The sequence below is a fragment of the Microcaecilia unicolor genome, chromosome 1 (assembly GCF_901765095.1).
Source record: "Microcaecilia unicolor chromosome 1, aMicUni1.1, whole genome shotgun sequence".
Classification (NCBI taxonomy): domain Eukaryota; kingdom Metazoa; phylum Chordata; class Amphibia; order Gymnophiona; family Siphonopidae; genus Microcaecilia; species Microcaecilia unicolor.
In genome coordinates this window covers 382,899,722-382,924,719 of record NC_044031.1, presented here as the reverse complement: position 1 = coordinate 382,924,719, position 24,998 = coordinate 382,899,722, and the positions used below count along the sequence as shown (strand labels likewise).

The following is a 24,998-nucleotide window of genomic DNA, read 5'->3' as shown; positions in this document are numbered from 1 at the left end:
GACATTCCCCCGAAGCAGGCCAACGCTGCCGCTTGAACTCGAAGGGAATTGTAGGCCAGGCCCTTTTGTAGCCCGTCCTGCAAAAAGTCCAGCAAAAGCAAAACTGATGCCAGAGTCGGCGAGATAGCCTTTGGAGTACACCACGCCTAAAAGTGCACCAGATCCGAGCTTAAGTCACAGAGGTAGACTGTGTGCGAGCCCGCAAGAGCGTGGCAATAACCTTATTAGAATAGCCCTTTGTCCCTCAATTAAGCCCTCTCAAGAGCCAGGCTGTAAGACCAAAGTGGCAAGGATCTTCCATAGTCACCGGACCCTGAACTAACAAGTTCGGAACCTGACGCAAAGAAAGAGGCACGTCCACCAGCATCTGTCAGAGATCCGCATACCACGGATGCCTTGGCCAATCCGGGGCGATGAGAATCACCAATCCTTGGTAGCAGCCATCAAATACAGAAAACAACTTACCCCGCACAGAGCGCTGTCAGCGGGAACCTCCCCGGAGGAGCTGGGCACCACTCTCACCTCAGGAGACTGAGTCAAACGAGCTTTGGTCAAGCTGCACTGAACCAGGAGTTCTAGAGAAAGCCTCAGAAATCGCCCTCTCTGTTTTTTTTTACTGTGAAGAAAGTTAGAGGCAGGCAGCCACAGAGGAACTCCGGGAGGAGGGGGAATGGGGTGAGGCAGGGATAGGGAAGTATGCCTTTTAAAGTGGGCACCACCAGCCACAACACCCCAGGCAGAAATCCAGGTGCTGAGAAAGGGACATCCACACCTGCTGGGAGATAGAGATATACTGAAGGCAGAGGGAGCTGGCCGTCCAGGAACACCATGTGCTTTCAGTGTTCTCTATCTCTACCTGCTGGTAGGCAGATACAACCCATCAGTTAATGGATTCATCTGCTGTTGATGACAAGGAACCACTATTATACTACTCTCTTTAAAATTAGAAGAAAACTTTTAAGGATCAAATGTAAACTATTTTTAGATTTTTACAATATGCAGATATGCCTTTCCTTTTGTTATAGAGCATCAGTTCTTAATTGCTTTAATCAAGTACTGTTTGAGACAAGTGCTCTAGACAGAGTGCAGATGCACTGGGCAGGAACAATAATGAAAAGAGAAACACTAAAATAAAAGCAGATTTTGGGAACAAACACTTCTGAGAAAAGTTACAGCAACAATTCTGAACACATTTATTAGAAGATGCCACAGCACTGTGACCCTGGGTGAGTCTAGGAGGTGGCTGTGGCCTAGTTTCTCTGCAACTACCATACAAAATCAGTGCTGGTGGAGAGGAGAGAAATTCCCGAGGGTACTGCAAGATAGCGGAACAGCGCTGAAACCTGGATTCTCTTAGGATACAGCACTGGATACTGCAGAGGCAGGATAGAAATTTGCAACCTAATAGCAGAGGTATAACCCAGCAGCAAAAGGGACCAGGCCTGGTTAAGAACTAGGAAAAGAACAGAAATGATGGGGGTGATAGCTGTTGAGCAGCTGTGGCTGGCTTCTTTCAGAAGCCACTTATAGTGTTATGAAAAGGGTAACACTCCATAGGAAAACAAAAAACAAAATTGATATTCTGGATGACAATTAGCATAGGAGCCCAATTCCCTCTAAGGAACAGGCTCGGTCAGTCCTGGTTTTACCCTAGCATAGGCGTGGATCTATAGTTCTTATTGTCTCATTACGTTTCCTGAGGAAATGACACTGACACATTGGCTTTAGATTTAAATCTTATGTCTTTTCCACATCTAGGTGCAAGGTGATTTATATGCAGGTACACCAGTTATTTTTCTTTCCATGTGGACTTAATTTGGAGTTTTAAGCTCAAGAGCACACATGCAATAAGGTGAAATCAGGGCTGAAATGCTACTCTCATATAGAGTCAGTTGGCAATTAAGAAATGACCCATATTCTGAATAGGCAATAGCCAAGACAACCTAAGCTGGGCAACATTTAAATCTATATTTGAGGGACAAACATGGGACAGAATGACCTAGAAGGCAGGGGTGGGGTGACCTATAAGGAGCAGCAGTTACAAGCCACAAACAGTACTAGAATGGCCTTGGGCTAACTTGCATGGACATCAGTTACAATTCTAAATGTCAGAGGTGTAACCTCACTGGGCCACTAAAAGCTGGGACCTACATGGAAGTACCACAGTCAAACCAAACTAAAGTGAGCATGGGGAGGAAGTAGAGCAAAAAGAAAATTTAAGTCAAGAAATAATCAAGGGTAGTATAGACAAAAGCAAAATGAACTCCAGACTACCATGTTAGAACTGTACCTGTTCTCCAAATGCTAAACTGAAAAAAAAATGAGTATTAAGTAATGACACTGACATTTTCCTAAACTTAAAGCAATATAGTAATTTTTAACCACTATTTCCAAAGATAGGGTTCATAGCTTACACAGCAAAAAGTATACAGTATAAGTTGAAACACCACAATTATAAGGTAACAATAGTTAAGATTAACGGTCAAAAAGGTATGTCTTTTGAAACCTCAAATCATTTTGTTCAGATCTAATCTGGAAAGGAAAAGTATTCTGGAAGGGGACAATAATAACCAAGAACATAGTCTCAACTATAAGAAACACATTTTCTTAAAGATGGGAGGGCAAAGAATTAACTGTTCACGTAAGCAGGAAGAAAAAACAAACAAGGCCCTGGAAAAAAACCTTTATCAAGAGCTCAGGGGCACTTTCATAAATAATCTGAAATAGTAAACAAGCTGCTTTAAATATATGGTTGTTTACTGAAAGCCAATTTAAAAATAGAAATCCTGGAAAACCTGTTAACTGCGGTGCTTTGAATAAGCTGAAGACTTTTTAAATATTTGGAGGACAGGCTCAAATAAAGGACACTGCAATAGTCATGTGCCAATATCATTGGGACCAAAAGCCAAAATGCATCTTGTTTGAAAAAAAAAAAAAAAAGATCTTATTAGCTACAGTTGTCTTAACCTAAAAATTGCTTTCTGAAACAAATCGAGTGGTATGAGGACCATGTCAGGGAAGAGTCAAGAATAACCCCCAGCGTTCTAGACTCAGACTCAACTGGAAATAATTTCTTATCGGACAAAGCTGTAAAAGAAAGATGGTACAATAATATTTGGACTTTTAAGTCAGAGAATCTTTGTTTTGTTTGGGTTTAGTTTTAACTTATTAGCCAATGCCCACTCCTGAATTCTTTATTCCCAATGAAATGGATACTTCTAAAATACATTTGATGGAACCGGTAAAAAAGCATTCATCAGCATAGGACAAAAGCAAGTCACTGGTATTCACCTTGATCTTACATACTGAAGCCATAAAAAAAATTAAAAAGCATCAACAAGAGTGGTGAGCCCTGAGGGACCCCACATCTCGAGAAAGCACTTTGTTTTGACAAACACTATAACTTTGGTTAACTAGAAATTCTTGAAACCATTTAAATACACAGCCTGAAATTCCTAGCAAAGGATGTAAGCACAAGTAACAAGAGTTTCTGTGCTACGAGCTGGTCTAAAACCAAACTGGGAATGTTGTAAACATGAAAATCTGACTAAATACAGAACAGTTTACTCACTTATGACTCAATTAGTTTTGTAAAGAGAGAAATGCTTGCCACTGGACGATAACTAGGTGATGTCAAATTCACAAAGCCTTTAGGTATTGGGGTAAGGTAAGAATAATTTGTTCCATATGAACTGGCAGTGAACCCACATGCAACAGGTCATTAATTCTGGAGGAAAGCCACTGAATTACCACCAAAAGAATTGATGAAAATAGTGAGACTGGACAACTATCAAGTACATGTGGAGATGTATTTTAAGTAATAAAGTTACTTAGACTTAGAGTTCCGTAGGTTCCTAAGTGCTTTAAAAATGAACCCCACAGTGTACGAGAGCATTTCAATAAAAGAGAGTCTTATTAGGGGAAATGTTTGGGAATGAAGTCCCTACCTGGTCTATCACTACCAAACTCTCCTGGGATGATTCACATTTCAGAATAGAAATTGGTCCTACTTTATTAGAGAGAAAAAAAAAGTCAGTTAATTCCAAGGAGAGTTCAGTGCGAAAGAGTTCTATTAGTTCTATTAATATTTTTACACACAGCTTCAATCTTGTTCATACTTCTCAAGCCTCAGCTGCAAAGATGGCATGTATTCTAGACCAACTCTTTCATGAACCTCTGTTACACAGAAAACATTATCTATTCTCACCCAATTTTATTCTGCAGTGAATGATGACAGAACAGATAAAAACCAATCTAAAGAACTGAGAGGAATCTTGGTTGTATGCTACATCTGCCATTTATGAGCCATACCAACTCCAAAACAAAAAACTGAAATGTGCGTGGCTGCAATAAATGCCGAGAGTCAGCACATATATATGCCCTGGCTTCCATGTTGCATTGCCAGATTCTATGCAGGAATGAAGTCTGGTTCACTGTCAACAGTATCTCCACCTCCACTTTGAGATAAAGAGGTGCATTCACCTGAGGGATGAAGAACAATTCTAACCATGGAGGGAAAACAACATTTGTGAAGATAGCTAGGGAGCTCAGAACTCATCTTATGTTGTTACTATGGCAGCAAACTTCTTAGTTTTCAAAACAGTACATAACAGCAACTTAGAAAGACCACAGATTTAATTTTGCAGCTTTAAAAAAAACAAACAAAAGAGCTTTCATCAAGAGTCCACGGTTCATAGCATCTTCTTAGTCACATTCCACTGTCCCTTCAAGGCGACTCCCTAGGAGGCCAATGGATCACCTCTTCTTGAAGCCGTATTTCTTGCGCTCATAGAATAAATCAGTCTTGGAGCTCCCCAGGTTGACAATCTTTGGGCAGCCATCTCGCTGTTATGGCAAAAGAAACAAAACAAAAAAGGAAAAAAAAATTCAGAAGGGGTGTTCCCACAAGGATTCCTGTATAAATGTAGAAAAGGTGGAGTGGTGTTGGCCCATTAAACACCCATTCACACCCCTGGAAGTTTTGTCAGTCTCCCAACATTCATGCCATTCCCCACCTCAATCTATTTTTATTTCTAGGCATCTTCCTGATCTATTAATACCTAATCAGAATGAAATTTTAATTACACAAACTGCAGCCCCAAACATCCTGCATGATCATTTAACAGCTGCTAATTGAGTCTGGCGAAGATGAGTGCAGAACATTGAGGCACAGTACCCTAGGCACAGCCTGCAGAATTTTTCCTCTGCCTTCCATGCTCTCATCCATCTGAAACCCTTCTGTTTCCACTGAATAAGCATTTGCTGATTTCAAAAAAAAAAAAAACCAAACAAACACAACACACTTTAAAAAGATAAACACTACTTGATTAAGAGACCGATACAGAGACCTACCGCAGACAGAAGTGGTACACATTAACACACCTACAGGCATATTTTCAAAGCACTTTGGGAGGCTAAGTTCCATAGGTTTCTATGGAACTTTGGGAGGCTAAGTGCTTTGAAAATGAGCTTGTTAGTCACCTCTCCCCTCTCCAGTCGGTTCAAAACTCTGCTGCCCGTCTCATCTTCCACCAGGGTCGCTTTACTCATACTACCCCTCTCCTCAAGACCCTTCACTGGCTCCCTATCCGTTTTCGCATCCTGTTCAAACTTCTTCTACTAACCTATAAATGTATTCACTCTGCTGCTCCCCAGTATCTCTCCACACTCGTCCTTCCCTACTCCCCTTCCCATGCACTCCGCTCCATGGATAAATCCTTCTTATCTGTTCCCTTCTCCACTACTGCCAACTCCAGACTTCGCGCCTTCTGTCTCGCTGCACCCTACGCCTGGAATAAACTTCCTGAGCCCCTACGTCTTGCCCCATCCTTGGCCACCTTTAAATCTAGACTGAAAGCCAACCTCTAACATTGCTTTTGACTCGTAACCACTCGCCTCCACCTACCCTCCTCTCTTCCTTCCTGTTCACATTAATTGATTTGATTACTTTATTTATTTTTTTTCTATTAGATTGTAAGCTCTTTGAGCAGGGACTGTCTTTCTTCTATGTTTGTGCAGCGCTGCGTATGCCTTGTAGCGCTATAGAAATGCTAAATAGTAGTAGTAGTAGTAATTTAAATGCATGCTACTAGTTAAACCAAGGTTCGAGGGAGCACAAGGTGAGAAATTTACTGCTAGGTCTGAGGTGGCAGAAAAAAAGTTAATGTGAGAGTCCTCTGCCTCCCCAATTAAAAAAAAATAATAAAAAAAAGAAATCCCTGGTAGTCTAATGTACCCCCTCCCCCCCCCCAGACTCTTGTCACTCACCTCAAAGGTGAAAGGCATGAGCATTATTTGCTCCTGCCTCCAATGCCATCATTCAAAATGGCGGCAGCTGACCCCTAGCAATGTGATGCAATAGATCACCAGGGATCAGTTTAACAAATAAGGCAATGATAGTGGTGCTGGAGGCAGGAGCAAGTGGGCATTGTTCCTGTCGTTCAACTTTTTGAGGTGTACGACGACACGGGTTGGAGCTGGGGTATTACACTATATTACTGAGGATTTTTTTAAAAAGTCAGGGGGAGGGGAGGAAGAGTTGCATACCTAGTGCCCCCCCCCTTTCTGTACTGATAAGAAGGGGGACACTTTCACAATGAGCTGCAGATTACTGCCACAGTGTGTACTGCTTTATCTGAGTGTACACTTTCTGGTTTTGTTTTGTTTTTTTGCAAAAGAGCAAGGTTTTGTTTTTTTCTTTTAAATAATGCCAATAGTCAAAAGTACATTAACAATTGAAAAGTTGGAACAGGTTGGTTTCTTACACACAGCGACAATGACCATATAGTATGGGGATGCAAAAACTGTTGGAAACTATATTTGAATGTTTCTCTATTCTAATGTGATCCAGATACACTGTCCCCTTCCTAAACAATGACCAAGGACATCCTCTCTCATATCGACATCGCACAATCTAAAGTATCAAAACACATTGTTCATTTAGCAAACTAGATGCTTTAGCAGAAAGAGTATTCCAAAAAGGCTTCTATATAGATTGAATCTACATTGCCAACTAGAATAGATGCCAAAAAGGAGGCACAAAGAAGACATTTTTATCTTCCCCACTAGGTGATCCAGGGCACTTCCGGAGATACCCAATTCAAGATGCATTTATGCGCTATCAAAAAAGCTCATCTCAGATTCCCCCCCCCCCTCCCATGCTCCTTTAGTTCTAGTTTGGGTAAGGTCCACAATATTAATATTCAAGGGTAGCTCAAGGGGCTGTGGCACCCTGAGTCAACATTTGCATTGATGTGCCCCCTCCCTCCATTCTTCAGGCCAGTCTTCCAGTATGAACCATGCAGATATTGGAATTTGGTGGCAGCTTAAAGCAATCTAGGTGTGGGATAAATTGATGCACCCCCAATGTATCCAATATTGGGGGGGGGGGGCCCTCAGAGCTCCAGTTAAGGAGTGGGGGATCCCCTCCCTAAGGTCAGGTAGTTGTTTCCAGAAAAAAACAAAACAAAGACAACATATGCCCAGGCTATATAGGAGTAAAGTTTTTTTAAAAAAAAGGACTTGAACGTGCAGCATAGCACCAAATATCCAAGTATCTTTTTGTAACCATTTCTGGTGAAAGAACACATACAAATTTCATATATCAGGAAATTTGGATATGAAGGGGCATTCCAGGGAAGCACCAAATACATGCATACTCTGCATATGTAGGTATTGATATTCAACAACTATACTTTTAGTGCATGTTTGGGCCAGACATGACAAAACCAACCTAAAGAGTTTGGGTCAAATAAGCTACACATATAAGCATTGAATAATGGAGCCTAGTAAGTGTAGCTTACAGAAGTATTTTCAGCATTAAAACAAAACAAAACAAAAGCAACAGAAACAAACCAACCCCCCCCCCAAAAAAAAAAACAAAAAAACAAACCCAGTGCAATACTGTTTATATGCAGTAAAAGTCATAGCAGTTTGAGAGAGAGAGAGAGAGAGAGAGAGAGAGAGAGAGAGAGAGAGAGAGAGAGAGAGAGAGAGAGAGAGAGAGATGGATGCAAGGTGCTCACACACCAAAAGGAACAATAAGACACACAAAGAAAGGGGAACAAATCACAGCACTGTTATAAACGCCAAAATAAAAAAAAAATTTATAAACTACTTTTATTTTGGTGTTATAAAATTCTTTTTGAACATATATTCTGCATCCACAGAAATCCCTCCCTCAGCAATGGATGCACAACTGGGACATTTCTCCCTAGATTGATTCTGGTGTTCTTAAGTAACAGTACCAGGCATACTGTAAAATACTGTAACACAAAATCCTAGCAAGTCACTCAGGAACTATAGAGCAGCTACAATGGCACCAACTTTGAAAACTCACATGAGGAACCTATCCTGAAAAGACAGCACCATAAATATGGCAATGGGGTTTAGAATAAATTGATACACCTAGTGGGAAAGCTAAACAAATTGGATTACTAAAGATCCTCGCATGCTAACAGACTACATGGTCTTAAACACGTAAAGAACACAAACATCAGAGAACACAGAATAAGTGACCACAAACTAAAAATAGAAATTATATATGCAAAAATTAAACTGAACTCCAAGAAACCACACTCTGTATGTAGTACAACAGAGAAACAGCTCTCCTGATCTGTGCAAAATATAAAGATAACATGTAAATTCCCCCAACACACACATTTAGCCATCCACTTCTCTGCTAAATTATTGACCCTTCAACATTCTCCAGCTTCAACTGGTCCTTCGGTTGTGTGTATGCCATCTTTTCTTACACATAGTCCCATTTGACCTGCTTTCATCTTCCTGCTCTTATTATAGTGGTCTCTGTCCTGAAGGGTATGAAGCCAACTACATCACCAACTACTGTTCTTAGGTATCATATAACTATTTTTGCCCCTTACAGTCACATTATGGTTTCTGTCAGTCTTTCTTGGGATCTTGTCCCTTGCACTTGGAAGACTGCTGCCATTCATCCAAACATTATCTGGGCAGAACAGACGTTTCCTCTTCGAATTATCGCCCAATTGCCTACTGTTCGCGGCAAAACTTACTGAAAATATTGTTCTCGCACAATTTGTAACAAACTGATGTTTTTCACTCCAACCAGAGACTTGCTTTTGCCAACACCACAGACTTGCTTGGTATCCTTACTTTTGCGAGGTCCTTTCTAGGCCACTCTAAATCTGTGCTACTTCTCTCTCTGGATCTCTCTGCTGCATTCGATCTAGTAGATTGCGCCATTCTGCTTCAGTGGTTAAGAGATATTGGTACTAGAGACTTGGCCTTAACTTGGTTATAACTCTTACCTGGCCAACATGAACTTTAATGGTAGGACATCTGGAAAATACTGGGGAGGTTCCAAGATGGCGGCAGTAGAGTAGCAGCGCTCCCTTTGGATCTAACAGTTCTGATGAAGAAGGGTAAAGTGAGGGTTATTCCCTCAGAGCCCTTGCAGACACCTACTTCTGCTCTGTAAGGACCCACGTTTATGACCCATGGGGGTCCAGTTTCTACAGACTTAAGGGGGGGGGGGGTCCAAGGTTTACCGGCTGCTCAAACGCTGATACCAGGTGGGACGGCATTGGGCTTTGGTTCAGACATCTCACTCGCCCCTGATACGCAAATTCCCCCGCAGCAACCCGGTTCATTGAACTCCGGAGACTTTTTATCAGATTCTCTACATGCATTGTTGAAGGAGTCCGCTGATAGAGGGAAGCCTTCTGGCGCTATTGGCGAGGTGCAGAGTACACCTCCGGGTCAACATGTCCCAGATGAAGCAACGAGAGGTGTTGGATCTGTGCTGGAGACTGACAAGTCTCCTGTTACTGTGTGGAATGTAGAGTTAGTGGTGGGCCCGATTCAGCTTCAGAGACCCCCAACCTTTACTCTTGAGTCCATTTGGAATGCAGTTTCAGACTTCGGTTAAGGCCCTGTCCGGGCAGTTTGCTATTATGAATGCCAATATACAACTGAATTCTACTAATATTGAGCAGCATCACACAGATTGGAGTCAAAATGCACAGAAGGTGGCAGATAATACTGAACAGATTAAGAACGCTCAAGTATTGGCTATGTATGGTAAAGGAGAATTCTATTCTAAAAAGGAAAACAGAATTTTTAGAAAATTTTGTTAGATTTTCAAATTTAAGACTGATCAATTTTCCTAAACTTCCTCTGGTGGTGTCTGCTAGAGATATGTTTCAATGTTACTTGAAAGAAGTTCTCCCGGTTTCACAAGAAGCAATGCCTCCAATGACTTGTATTTATTTGCCTTAGACTAAGAAGGAACCTATACAAGCTGGCCAGGTTGTGGGCTTAGCTGTTGATCCCGAGACTGACATATTAAATATATCGGAGTTATTGGAGACTTCGGACTGAGTTTTTTCTTCTACTACTTGACAGTATCACCGACTACCATCTGATTGTGAATGGCTATTAAAACTTTTCTTACAAAAAAGGAAAGATGTTCTCCTCTTGGATTGCCAAGTCAGGATTTTTCCTGACTTGACTAAAGAGACTCAAAGGAGAAGGAAGAATTTTTCTCTGCTCAAACCAGCTGTCCTCTAATTGGGCTCTATTTCTTGAAATAGCTTTAAGTGGAAATCAGTGCAATATGTTTTGTTTTTTATTTAAACTCTCACAGCTCTCAGCCTCTCTCAGTGATAAGAGACCTATGTCTAGTGCTCCAGTTAGCATTAATTTAGTAATTTCTGGAGTTTGCTACTTTGCTTCTACTTTTGCACAGTAAGATATCAATGTCAATGTTTTTTTGACATAGTTATCTTTATTTATTTATTTTTTTAATTTCACTCATATTGCTCCTCATAGTGTTATGGACTGTATTTAAGTTAATTATTTTCTAAGCAAGCTGGCTCAGTTTCCTTATAAATATTTCTGTATGTCCTTCAAATTGCAATAAAAATAAAATAATGGGACATCTGCACTGGTTTCACCAACTGCAGGGTGCCTCAGGGTTCCATTCTGGCATCCACATTTGTACGATGCGTTTCCTGAACCTTATTCAATCTATTGGTCTTACTGCTTATGTCTATGCCAATGACGTACAAATTCTCTCTCCTTTGGATCCTCTGGGCCCAGGTGACATTCTCCTTCTTAGCTCTAAATTGGCACAGGTTGCCTCCTGAGTTACTGCTAATAGGCTAAAAACTTAATCCAGATAAGTCAAAGGCCTTGCTTTTCTCTTCCTCTGCTGGTTTGTCCGTCATCTCCAATTTTACATTCCAGTACCCATGGCCCAATAGTACCCTCTTTAAAAGGTTTTGGGTATTATGATTCTGCCTTTAATTTCCAAACACAGATATCCATCCTGGTACGACGCTGCTTCTATAAATTTTCATATGATCTGCTCTATTCGATCCTTCTTCAGCAATCTGTCCTCTAAATTAATCTACTCTGGTTCCTAGCCAGGTCGACTACTGTAACTCACTATACAAAGGACTTAGGCAGAAAGATCTTTATCGTTTACAACTGATTCAAAACACATCTATTAAGTTGATTATTGGTTCAATGAAATTTGATCATGTCACTCCTCTCCTTGGGGATGCACACTGGCTTCCAATAAAATTAATCGGATTTCTTACAACATTCTTATCCTCAAGATTAGGTCTACTGGCCTCCAGCATTTTTAGCTAGCCTTCTAACACATTATTCCCCTTCCTGGACTCTTCGCTGATCTCGGCAGAATCTCTTAGTTGTTCCTTCCTTCAAGCAGATAACTCATGCTTTCACACGTAACTCTACATTTTCAGTTCTTGGTCTGGTCCTTTGGAATGCACTCCTCTCAACTATGATATCTTGATCCCCGGCCACAAACCTTTAAATCTCGGCTTAAAGTTCACCTCTTAGTAGCTGCCTTTCCTTAGACCTGTGATAACTCTTCCCTCAGAGAGACCTCTGAACATTACTACCTTCTCTCCCTACTGACTCGCTGTTTCTTTGCCTCTTTCCTCTCATATTTTTTTGTAGTTCCTTATATCACCTCCCCTCACTTGTTGGTATCATGCTCCTACTGTCCTGTCCTCTCTCGTTCTGCTTTTAGCATTGTACATCACATAGATGTTTCGATTTGCGGTATAGAAAGCTTTGAATAAAACTTGAAACTTGAATTGGTTATAAATTTAAAATAAAATATAAAATAACTTATCAATGACTTAAGAAGAAGCTACCTAAACTCACCAAGGAGCTGTAGATGTTCTCTTTGCATCTTCATTGTATCCCTATACTGTGTGCCAATCAGATTATCAAAGTACGTGCCAGGAATGATGATCACACAGAGTACATGCTGCTTATTAGCTCGCTCCCGCCACAGAGAGGAGGGGGCATTCATTAGGGTATGATTTTATCCAGATAAAATTGCTCCAATTGAGCCCATTATCACTTCAAGAACATGAAAATTTACCCACACAATTATGATTTCCTTTTATACAAAATCAGAATTTACAGGAGTATTTCATGTGTTTGGCTCTTCTCGAGTTTTGCATGAAATATTTTAGACTAAAAACCAATAACTGGGAATTTTAAATATGGATACCATTTTTTTTTTTTTGCGACAATTCTACAAATTAAGGAATTTCTGCAGCCTGTCATAGAAAGATACTGTAAAGCAGAAGAAGATTTGAGAGACAGACAATGGGGCTCATTTTTGTAGCACTTAGACATACAAAGTATGTCATACAAATTGAGCCCCAATATATATCACTTATCCTAGCAAATGTCTTTTAACCAATTTCTGTCATGGGGGGGAGGGTGGGAACAAAAACAACAAAACCCAAAATTACATGGATGTTGAAAATCTGGTTATCAGAACATAACAGTTGTTTAAATAAGGAGCACCTTGAAGCTCTTAAGATCATTGGTCACAATTTTCAAGCTTTGAAATATCAGGTGATTATCATGTTTCTTTGGATCCATGAGGTGAGGATAGAATTTATATCCTCTCAAGAAAAGGAAATGTGGATTTCTCAATTAATCCTATCCCCATGGATTAAACTGTGGTGTTAAATGACAAAGTTTAATGTCCTTGTTGAATTCCACCCTGCATAGTTCTATTTTTCCAATTTGTCATTATTTTTACATCTAATCCTACCATTTAAAGGTGCTCCCCACTGAATCTAGAAAATTCTCAGCCGTCATTTAATTCATCAATGAAAAGTATTGCAGCTCCCCTCGATAGGACACTGACAAATCCTTCACATTTTTACAAGCATACAATGTGAAATTTATCAAAAAGTATAGGGAATGCAAGATATATCCTTAGTACAAAACAAAAATTACTTTCTTTCTGTGTAGACACACTATAACTCAGCAACTTGCCCTCCCCATGTTATGCAGCAATCTTATACACTCACATCTTTCTCCTGGATGGTGCACTCTTTGCAATAGTAGGCATCAGAGACCCCAGGCCCTCCACAAATGACACAGCGCCCTTGGTAGGAGCCATAGTTACACTCGTCACATATTCGCACTAGTGTGCAGGGACGCACGTACGAGTCACAGATCACACACTTCCCGTCACCTGAAAGCAAACATGGAACAAATAATGAGCAGCAGCATGGGTCTCCCTCTGTATATCTGCTAACTCACTGCTTCCTAACAGATACCACCATGAAGCCATTTTAGATGGAAATTGATTTGTAATTTAAAAAGAAAATACAGAGTATATATAAAAACTTGTTTAGTCATCAACAAAATAGGGTCATTCCATGCCAAGTGGTCTAAAATTAAAAAAAAAGTTCCCACCATCATGTTCTCCAATTTTGTTCAAGTTTTATCTGTTGCGCGAGACAGGTGTTAAACAAAGTTTCCCCAAATTTGAGGTCTCTAACTGCAATAGTTGCAGATCTAGACCCCCTTTTCTGAAAGGTTGTCAGTCCATGAGTGTGCGACATTTACCAAAATGCCATTTTTGGGGTCTAATAAAATCCAAACACATTTATAAGAATGGCTAAAAAAATTCAAATCCTGTACAGTTTTTTATGCCAATTCTGAAATACATTTTAACATTATGGATGCAAAATCCAAACAAGTTGACTCAAAGTGTGCATCAAAATTGGTCGCGACTCATCGGAACATATTTGGACCAATATTCAGACCGCAACAACTTCCATGCAAACAAAGATACGGACTTGAAATGTCCAAGGAAGCCAAGAACTCTCCTGCCTTCACTGCCGCTATAACAGAGCGGAGAGTCTCCATGCGAAAGTGCCTCACTTTCCAGGCCCGATTGACCCCTTTGAGGTCGAGGATAGGCCGGACAGAACCTCCTTTCTTTGGAACCACAAAGTAAATGGAGTAACGTCCCTTGCCAATCTGATTTTTTGGCACCGGAACGACCGCACCCAGGCGGATCAGGTTGTCCAAGGTCTGCTGCACTACCACAGCTTGACCGGAGACTTGCAGGGAGAGAGTACAAACCCGTCTCTTAAGGGTTGGCAGAACTCTAGCTTGTAGCCGTCTCTGATGACTTCCAGCACCCACGCGTCTGAAGTTATAGTGGTCCACTCGCCCAGAAACGAGGACAGCCGTCCTCCAATCTGCACTGGGGCGTGGACCAAGGCCCCGTCATTGGGTACGAGACCCTGGGGGAGGACCGGAGGGAGCACCTCCGGGACGGCGGTCTCTGCGAAAGGAATGCTGCTTGGGGGAGAAATTCCTCTTGAAGGAAGAGGGGGCAGAGGAACCCGACTTGCCCGGGCGGTATGGAGGTATCGGGACGAGTACTAACCCGAGCCCTGACCTCTGGTAATTTCTTGCCCTTAGACGTGCCGAGATCGGTCACGATTTTGTCCAGCTCGACCCCAAAGAGCAGCTTGCCTTTAAAAGGCAATCTAGCCAGGCGGGATTTAGAGGCGTGGTCAGCAGACCAATGTTTCAGCCAAAGCCACCGCCCGCGCAGAGACTGTCTGAGCCATGCCTTTAGCTGAGGCTCTCCAGACATCATACAGCAAGTCTGCCAAATAGGCTAAGCCCGATTCCAGGGCCGGCCAATCAGCCCTCAAGGAATGATCCGAGGGGGAAGCCCGCTGCACCATAGTCCGGCACGCCCTGGCCACATAGGAGCCGCAAACCGAGGCCTGCAAACTTAAAGCAGCTGCTTCCAAGGACGACCTTAAGGCCGCCTCCAATCTTCTGTCTTGGGCGTCCTTTAGGGCCGTGCCACCTTCCACCGGCAACGCCGTTTTCTTAGTCACCGCAGTGATTAAAGAATCCACGGTAGGCCACAGATAGGCCTCACGTTCACTCACAGCCAAAGGATAGAGGCGGGACATAGCCCTAGCCACTTTAAGGCTCGTTTCCGGGACATCCCATTGAGCCGCAATTAAGGTGTGCATGGCATCATGCACGTGGAAGGTTCTAGGCGGGCGCTTCGTCCCCAGCATAATGGCAGAGCCAACAGGGGCTGAGGGAGAGACGTCCTCCGGAGAGGAAATCTTCAAAGTGTCCATGGCCTGTAACAACAGGTTGGGCAAATCCTCTGGGCTAAAAAGCCGCGCTGCAGAGGGGTCATCCGCTCCATCCGAGCGGGGATCTATCTCCTCCAAGGAATCCGCAAAGGATCGTTGGGAGACCTCAGACACGCTGCCCTCATCTACATCGGAGGAGACAAAAGTCCTCCAAGGCCTGGAAATCAACCCGAGGGCGTTTACCTCTGGGAACCTCAACCTCTTTATCAGAAGAGGGAGCAGGGGCAGCGTTTTGCATGAGGAAAGCCTGATGCAGCAGCAAAACAAACTCGGGGGAGAAACCCCCCAGACTGTGCACTTCCGCAGCCTGGGCAACAGCCCTAGACGCACTCTCAACCGGCGCTCGCAATAGCGGGGGAGAGACATGCTGCGCATCCAAAATGGCGTCCGGCGCGAAACTCCGTGAAGGAGCCGCGCAGGAAGAACGGCGCTTAACTTTAGCCGCTTTTGTGCCGTCGCCCAAATTAAGGGCGTTCATGGCATTAATGTCTCCAACCTCAAGGGCGGCCCCGAAGAAGCCGTCCGAGCCGCGTGGCCGGCCAAGATGGCGGAGGCGAGGAGCGGGGGATGGGCGTTTATGGCGGGAAAAAACCGCCACGCCGGAGGAACGACCGGGACATTCATCGGTCACTAAACTATCACCCATCAAGGGCGAATCAGGTTGTAAAACCCCCGCATCCCCTCTAGAAGCGCTCCAGCGATCCGGGGAGCGACCCTTTGCGCCCTCGCCCTCCGACGCCATTGCCACGAGGAGAAGAATCGGGGAACCCCCTGCCCGCTATAAAAAGGTAAAATTACCTGCTTGCCGCTCCGAGCTGTAACGAACTGGTGTCCCAGTGAGTAGCTGCAATGAACGTTTAAAGAAACGTCGAATTAAACGCCTTTAAAGACGTTTAAAAATATATATATATTTTTTTTTAAACGGAGCCAGCGGGAGGGGGGAGAAAAGGAGGGACCTGGCACCACCAGGTTTGCACTTGCTCAAAAGAGCCCTCAACCCCAGGCCTCAACAAAACCTAAGGATTAGGCTTGGAGGCCTAGCCAGAGCTGCTGCTGTGTGTGACCACCACCTGCTGAGATAGAGAACATACTGAGGAGTTTCCGGCAGCACATGACCACATATAGGGAGGCAAAAGTTTGCTCTCTATCTCCACCTGCTGGTAGATGGACACAACCCACCAGTCTATGGATTGATCAGCTTGATGATATGGAAACAGCTCTTTGCACCTGGGTCTGCTCCAGTGGAAGTACATCCTCTGGTCCCATGCCAGTGTTAGGCACCAATTTTTAGGTGCTAATGAATCCTCCACCCCTGCTTATAATCTTAACATTATCAACTAGGTAAAGCAAGGCAGGAATAGATGCAATGATCTGAAAGACCAAACAACTGAACTAGGATCTGAATCCCAGGGTGTCTGTTTTAACAATGCACCATTCCCTTTCCCTGTAAGCCTATTGCTACTTTACCAGTTTTCCATTGTTGTCTTTTGGTTTATTTTCTTAACCCTTTTTTCTGCCTTTTGCCTTCCAAGGTTTGAAGTCTCTTGCTACTGATAAAATGCTTTCAATGTGCAGCCCAGCAGAAGATGGGCCAGGATATCTTTCTTCTGTTAGGGATGGCAGGAAGCCTAATGTGGTTCTCTTTGCATGCTATTTGTGAAAATTCTCTCTCCCCCCAAATCAGTGAACTCTGTTGCCAAGAATGGTAGAGGATAGCCCCAGTGCTGCCAGTCTGCAGATTTCACCCCAGCTATGGTGCCCAGATAGATATCCCCTAATCAATTTTAAATTTTTGCTACTTGCCATTGGATTCCTGCCATACTGGATCCTGATCATGGAGGTATCTGCAGAATACCGGTAGTGACCCTTATTATGCAGGTCTCCAGAGAGTGCCTCTGCTCCCCCTGTTTAGGGAACTCTTCTTCCTTACGCAGAGAAGACATACCAAAGCACAAATTCATAAAGTGTACTTACATTTTTCACAGAGTCTTCCAATGGCTGCAAATTAGAAAAACAAAAATACACATTTTAGATGGTGTGTAAACCACTACCACCCCCCCCCCCCCCCACCAAAAAAAAAAAAAGGTTTTTAAAGCAATTTTAACAGGTAGTATTTGAAGATGATACAACATGTGTGTAGTGGTGAACTGGTGGGAAGCGTCCCAGAAAATGGCATTATCAATAAGCAACATGTGCCTGGTTTCCCCTTTTCTATACCCAGCATATAAGACTTTCTCCACCAGCAGAAGGCATATCCCTGCAGCAGCTAGCATGTGTCTGAGGCTCCCCAAACACTCCTGTAATGCAACAGTCACTACAAGGCCTCACTTATGAGCTGCTTTTATGCTATTTGTTAGTTAAAGTTAAACAAATACACAATAAAAATCATAATTCACAATGTCAGAACAAACTTTGAAATACAACAGCTAAGGTGGTCAAATTTAATCTGTGCCTTGCCCAGAATATAAATGCACTGAATAAATTTGATCATGCAATAATAATAAAAAAAAAATAATAAACCGTTCACCATCCTGCTATGGTCAGTGAATGGCAGTTAATCAGCTAATAAAAGTACAGTTAGCTCTCAACATTAGAGCTGCCCAATAGTCAATCAGGGACAAAAGCAATAGATGCAAATATTTGAGACTAGTTTTTAGGAAGAAGTTAATTAGGCTCTCCAGCTCTCTAGATGTGTGCTAGGTGATGTTGATATAGTGAGATATTGAAAATTACAAAACATTAACAGCCTCTTTTACCATACTATGGTAAGTAAAAGGGGGCCCCCTTTTACCACAGCGGATGAAAGGCATTTCTTCTGCCCAAAAAGGAAATGGCTGTGCAGCAAGTTAAACACTTGCCGCGTGGCCATTTCCTGGGGAAGCCCTTACCGCCTTCCGCATTACCCCGGTGCTGCTCGATTACCACCGGGTAAGCCCTCCCCCCCCCAACACACACACACGCACACAAAAAATGCCTCTGTCATGCTGGAAATGGTGCTCACTGGGGGCAGGCACTACAGCTGGGCTCCTGCAGTAGCCCAGCAGAAATGCCAAAATGATGCACAGCAAAGCGGCGGTACAGGTACCGCCACTTTGTAAAAGAGGCCCTAAGTAAGATGGAAAGTTATCTAAGAGGAGGGTGGGGGAGTGGACCTGCTGGAAATCAAGATTTAGTTCTCTGTTTTTCTAGTGAACTGGTCAGATAAATCTGAAGCAAACAGGCAAATCCTGCTTTCTATTTCGCAGAAAATATGTTTTGATGGTAGCACAGATGCACTATTATGTACATTCACAGGGAGAATTTGATTTAAAATACTTTCTTGAAGATGGGCTGGGAAAAGGGCTTTGTTTTAGGAATCATCTATCAACAAGATTTGTTCCTGCCCCTTTTGTATAGCCTCTGTAGGGTCCAAGATGGGGAAAGGAAATACCACACACACACACCTCTCTGTAAGACCCTAAGACTAATGAGCACAGGGAAACATAAAGGTGAGCCCTCCAAAACCCACCAAAAACCTACTGTACCCACGTACGGGTGACACTTGCAGGCATAAAGGCTATTGTAGTGGTGAACAGTTGAGTACAATAGGTTTTTGGTGGGTTTGCACTTTCCACCACAAGTGTACAGGGGCCCCTTCTTTACAGTGCACTGCACTGACCACTAGGCTACTCCAGGGACCTGCTTGCTGCTCTAAGAGGACTGGCCATAACACCTGAAGCTGCCAGAGCCTGGAATGTACTGTTTCTTTTACATCTTTAAGGGGGTCATGCCTTAATCCCTCCAGTGGTCATTTGGGGCATCTTTTTGTGACTTAGTTGTCAACTAAAGCAGGTCTAGCCCAAAATATCTAGGTTTCAGCCTTGAATGTTTTATGGCAGAAAAATGTTCAAGAGTTAGGAAAAACAAATCCTGCCTCCAACATGCCCCCTTGTGATTTGGACACACTATGGATGAACTGCATAGAAACATGTCTAAAAAAAAATGTGTTTCGAAAATAGATGTTTTTCTTGCACAAAACATACAAATTGCTATCTGCTGCTTTGTGCCATTTTATGTTTTTCTGTTTCGAAAATATGCCCCATAGTAACCTATATAACTTTGTAAGTCTAGGTGCTTTGAAAATGAGCCTTGCGGAGGTATATTTTCAAAGAACTTAGGCATACAAAGTTCCATTGTAACCTATGAGCCTCATAGTCTACTACTTGCTACTCAGACTACCTTACACAGAATGGATCAGACCAGTCAACGTTCTCTATGGCATGAAATGGAAGTGTGCTTATGGAATAATCCACTGTTCCTCCACGACCCTCCAGACCGGTCAAGACACGTGGGTTATGTCCTCCTACCAGCAGAGGGAGACTGAGAAACACTGAGCTTTTGAATACTGTATATATAACCTGTGCAGTACATCCACTAGCCAGTATTTTCTCAGTCTCAGCAGAGGTAGATGGACAGCCTGTGCAGTCTTCAATAGTCTGGTGAGGTAGTTTAATTATTCAGTTAAGGGGATTTTCTCTTATTGCCAAATTTATTGGTTTTGACTATTCCCTGTACGTGTGTTAAAAAAAAAAAAAAAAAAAGTGCTTCGGGGCCCTGGGTCCGGTGGGGCCCAGTTTTCCCCCCCTGGGGTGTCACACCTGTGTGCAGGTCCCTCCCCCTGTGCTGCTCTCTTTGGAGACTCTGGCAGCTTTGTGCCTCGGCTGCTTTTCTAATATTGTAGCCTTGAGAGCCCCTCACTCCTCAGCTGCCAAAATTTGGGTGATGTCTCTTTAAGACCTATCTGAAGTTTTTCCTTCATAGGAACGGACGGCAGGTCCGTTCACTGTTAATAGCGAGTGAGAGCAGTGCGAGTGCCTGTGCTGGGGAACCGGTGAGTGAGAGATTTCTTTTGGCGCCGTTTTGCACAGCGTGTGGGGAGCTTCGGGGCCATGACAGGCAAACTCTTTCGCTGTCGCGCGTGCTCGCGCCGAGGAGTAGAAGCTCCGGGAGGTCAGTGCCGGTTGTGCGGCGACCCGAAGCAGACCTCGCCGATGGCGGCTCCCCCGGTATTGAGTGCGGAAGTCCCAGCGAGTATGGGGGTCTCGGGGGCGGCAGGAGCATCGGCAGGGACTATGTCGGCGAATTTAGTTTTGGCGGGAACGTCCGCCATTTTGGATTCCGCGCGTCCCGCGGAATCAGCTGTTTTTGGCCCTGCTGCTCCCGGATCGGTACAGAAGGGGGTGCCTGAGGGTACAGGAGGCGTTTGCTTTCCTCCGGATTTTGTTTGGACCCTCTATCAAGCCTGGAAAGCGGGACCCACACCGTTAGGGGAGGGGCCTAGTTCGGCAGTGCCTAAGAGGCCTCGTTTTGAGTGGGACGAAGAGGAGGGATTCTCTCCTGTCGGATCCGAAGGGGCTTTTAGTGATGTAGGGGACCCTGAGGGATTTGAGGGTTCTCAGGATCCGGAGTTGGTGGTCCCTGGGGAGGACCCCTCCGTAGTGCGAATTTTTCACAGGGAGGAGCTTGCGGAGCTTATTGAGCAGGTCTCTTCAACCCTTAAGTTTGAGCAGCCAGAGGCGTCTTTGGGGGAGGCTAGACAGGTGGACCCCTTGGTTAAGGGGATTCAGCGGCAGGCTAGGTCTTTTCCCATGAATAAGGACATCCGGGATATGGTGTTTCAAGAGTGGCATTCGCCGGATTCTCCCTGTAAAGTGTCTAAAGCTATGTCTAGCCTGTACCCGCTCCCACAGGAAGATAGAGATTCCTTTAAGGCACCCACAGTAGATGCGGTGGTGACAGCAGTTACAAAGGCCACGGCTATTCCGGTGGACGGGGGGACTGCGCTCCGGGATCCCCAGGATAGGAGGCTTGAGGCCTTCCTCAAGCGGAGTTTCGATTTGTCGGCCCTGGCCCTGCAGGCCTCGGTTTGTGGGGGGCTGGTTGCGAGGGCGTGTTTCCGCTGGGCCGAGAAGCTGCTTGATGATTCGGTGGAGGTTGGGGCCTCCGGTGTGCAGGAATTAGCCAAATTGGAAATGGGATCGTCCTTTTTGTCGGATGCGCTTTATGATTTGCTCCGTGCCTCGGCCAAGAATATGGCTATGCTGGTGGGGGCACGTAGGGCACTGTGGTTGCGAGGTTGGGTCGCAGATGCGGCTTCCAAGGCCAAGCTTTGTTCGCTTCCTTTTAAGGGGTCCATGCTTTTTGGTGAGGATTTGGATAAGTTGGTGCGCGGACTCAGTGATGCCAAGGCCCCTCGTCTTCCGGATTTTCGTCCTAAGGCGGCCTTCAGGGGTACTTCCTCCCGAGGTCGGTTTAAGGAGGCTCGCCGGTATAGGCCCGGGAGGACTAGTGGCTCTTTTAGAGGTCGGTTCTTTCAGCGCACTCAGTCCTTTCGGGGCAATCGGCGCGGAGGGCGTGATTTTCCCGCAGGAGGACAGGTGCCGGGGCGTAGTTCGCAATGAAGGTGTGCGGGCCCAGGCTCTGGTTCGGGTAGGGGCTCGGCTGAGTCTGTTTTACCAGGACTGGGTCCAAATCACTGCGGATCAATGGGTTCTCGAGGTGGTGCGAGACGGATACGCTCTGGAGTTCGACGGCTCGCCTCCCGAAAGGTTTCTGGAGTCTCCTTGTCATTCGAGGCTCAAGCGGAAAGCGGTACGGGACACTCTGGCTCGCTTGATCAGTCTGGGAGCGGTGGTCCCTGTTCCCCCCGCTCAGCGCCGCTTGGGCTGTTATTCAATCTATTTTGTGGTCCCAAAGAAGGAGGATGCTTTTCGGCCTATCCTAGATCTGAAGGCGGTCAATGCAGCTCTCAGAGTCCCCTCTTTTCGCATGGAGACATTGAGGTCGGTCATTGTCGCGGTGCAGGAAGGGGAGTTTCTCACGTCTTTGGATTTGACGGAGGCTTATCTGCATATCCCCATTCGGGCCGCTCATCAGCGATTTCTGCGCTTTGCGGTTTTGGGAAAGCATTTTCAGTTTTGTGCTCTGCCTTTCGGATTAGCAACGGCCCCTCGGACATTTTCCAAGATCATGGTTGTAGTGGTGGCGGCCTTGCGGAAGCAGGGTATTCTGGTGCACCCGTACCTGGACGATTGGTTGATTCGAGCCAAGTCCCGGTCGGAGAGCGAGGTGTCTACTGCTCGGGTGGTGCAGTTTCTGCAGTCTCTGGGCTGGGTAGTGAATTTCGCCAAGAGTCACCTGGTGCCGTCGCAGTCGCTGGAGTATCTGGGGGTGCTTTTCGACACCAGGAACGGTCGAGTCTTCCTGCCGGGCCCTCGGATTCGCAAGTTGCAGGATCAGATTCGTCTGTTCCTGTCGGAGGCGGCTCCGACGGCCCGGGAGTATCTCCAAGTTCTGGGGTTGATGGCGGCCACCATAGAAGTAGTTCCGTGGGCCCGGGCGCACATGCGGCAGTTGCAGTCAGCTCTTCTCAGTCGGTGGTCACCCCTGTCGCAGGGGTTGGACGTGAGTCTCCAGCTGCCGGTAAGCCCACGCCTCAGTCTCCGGTGGTGGCTAAACCCGGGAAATCTGGACAAGGGAATGCCGTTGGAGGCTCCACAGTGGGTGGTCCTCGTCACAGACGCCAGTCTTCAGGGCTGGGGAGCTCATTGTCTCGGTCAGGTAGCTCAAGGTCGTTGGTCTCAGGTAGAAGCTCAGTGGTCCATCAATCGTTTGGAAACTCGGGCCATTCGGCTGGCGCTGTTGGCGTTTCGGAATGTGCTGTTGCGGAAAGCAGTCCGGGTGTTCTGCGACAACGCCACCGCCGTGGCTTATGTCAACCGTCAGGGGGGCACAAAGAGTCAGGCGGTCGCGGAGGAGGCGGCGCTGTGGTGTCAATGGGCGGAGGTTCATCTTCTAGCGCTCTCCGCGGCACATGTGGCTGGAGTAGACAACGTGGAGGCAGATTACCTAAGCCGGCATTCTCTGGACCCAGGAGAATGGGCGCTTCATCGGACGGTGTTCAATCGCATTGTGTCGGTCTGGGGACTTCCCGTGATGGATCTCATGGCAACCACCCGCAATACTCAGGTTCAGAGGTTTTTCAGTCGGCGGAGGGATCCTCGAACGGAGGGCATAGACGCGCTTCTGATGCCTTGGCCGCAGGGGTTGCTGTATGTGTTTCCTCCATGGCCGTTGGTCGGTCGAGTGGTTCAGCGCATTGCTCGGCACCCCGGTCAAGTGATTTTGGTAGCCCCGAATTGGCCGCGTCGGCCGTGGTACGGAGATCTGGTTCGGTTGGCAGTAGCGGATCCTCTGCCGTTGTCAGAGTCAGTGGTGTTGTGTCAGGGACCGATAGTTATGCCAGATCAGGATCGGTTCTCGCTTACGGCCTGGCTCTTGAGAGGCACAGGTTAAGGAAGAAAGGTTTTTCGTCCAGAGTTATCGATACGATGTTGAGTTCGCGTAGGCAGTCCACTTCGTTGGCGTATGTCCGGGTCTGGAGAGTATTTGAGCATTGGTGTGTAGGTAGACAAGTTCTTCCCTTTCGAGCGTCGGTAACAGATGTCTTGGAGTTTTTGCAGGATGGTATGGACAGGGGTCTGGCCCTGTCTTCTTTGAAGGTGCAGGTGGCAGCTTTGTCGTCTTTTCGTGGGAAGATCCAGGGGAAGTCGTTAGCTTCTAGTCCGGATGTGGTTAGATTTTTGAAGGGTGTTAAGTTATTGCGTCCACCCCGGCGGCGGATGGTACCTCCGTGGGATTTGAATCTCGTGCTGGAGGCTTTGGTGAGGCCGCCGTTTGAGCCCTTGGTTTCTGTTTCGGATAAGGATCTGTCCCTAAAGACGGTGTTCTTGGTGGCTATTACTTCAGCCCGGCGGGTGTCGGAACTTCAGGCTTTGTCTTGTAGAGAACCCTTTTTGTCCTTTTCCAAGGAGAAGGTTTCGTTGCGCCCGGTGCCGTCCTGTGCGCCCAAAGTGGTGTCAGAGTTTCATGTGAATCAAGTTATTTCCTTGCCAGTTTTGGGTGATCTTGCGGGGGATGCGGAGCAGCGTCGACTGGCCAAGTTAGATGTGCGAAGAGTCTTGCGCTGTTACATTTCCAGAACTCGGCACTATAGACTATCTGATCGCTTGTTCGTTCTCCATGGTGGTGCAAGAAAGGGCGCGGCAGCTTCCAAAGCTACGATAGCGAGATGGTTGAAGGAGTCAATTGCGTCGGCATATTTGCTGAAGGGTCGAGTGGTTCCTAAAGAATTTTCGGCTCATTCTACCAGGGGAATGGCGACCTCCTGGGCGGAGAGTAGTATGATTCCGCCGTTAGATATTTGTCGAGCGGCGGTTTGGTCCTCATTGCATTCGTTTGTTAAACATTACAGGATTGATGTACATGCCAAGGATGAGGCAGGCTTTGGGGCTGCTGTGTTGACCTCTGGCCTTCGTGGATCCCGCCCTTAGGATGTTACTGCTTTGGTACTTCCCACGCGTCTTGACCGGTCTGGAGGGTCGTGGAGGAAGGTGAAATTAGGTCTTACCTGCTAATTTTCTTTCCTCTAGACCCTCCAGACCGGTCAAGGCCCGCCCTGTCTGTACTTTAGGCCAGGAGGTTTGGTTTTAGACT

At 45.5% G+C, this 24,998-nt stretch overlaps 1 protein-coding gene across 2 annotated transcripts in view; it reads right to left on the bottom strand.

The window, feature by feature from the left end:
* Nucleotides 1-2,975: 2,975 nt before the first annotated feature.
* PHF5A (PHD finger protein 5A) overlaps nucleotides 2,976-24,998 on the bottom strand; it is a 30,240-nt gene continuing 8,217 nt past the window's right edge. Inside the window, exons 2-4 of one of the 2 annotated variants that reach the window (XM_030210369.1) lie at nucleotides 17,439-17,462; nucleotides 13,350-13,516; nucleotides 2,976-4,845 (exon numbers count right to left, since the gene is read on the bottom strand). In XM_030210369.1, coding sequence (XP_030066229.1) covers nucleotides 4,756-4,845; nucleotides 13,350-13,516; nucleotides 17,439-17,462 — 281 coding nt within the window. In that variant the 3' untranslated portion in view covers nucleotides 2,976-4,755. The remainder of the gene's footprint in view (nucleotides 4,846-13,349; nucleotides 13,517-17,438; nucleotides 17,463-24,998) is intronic. The other variant, XM_030210378.1, reaches the window with a different exon arrangement.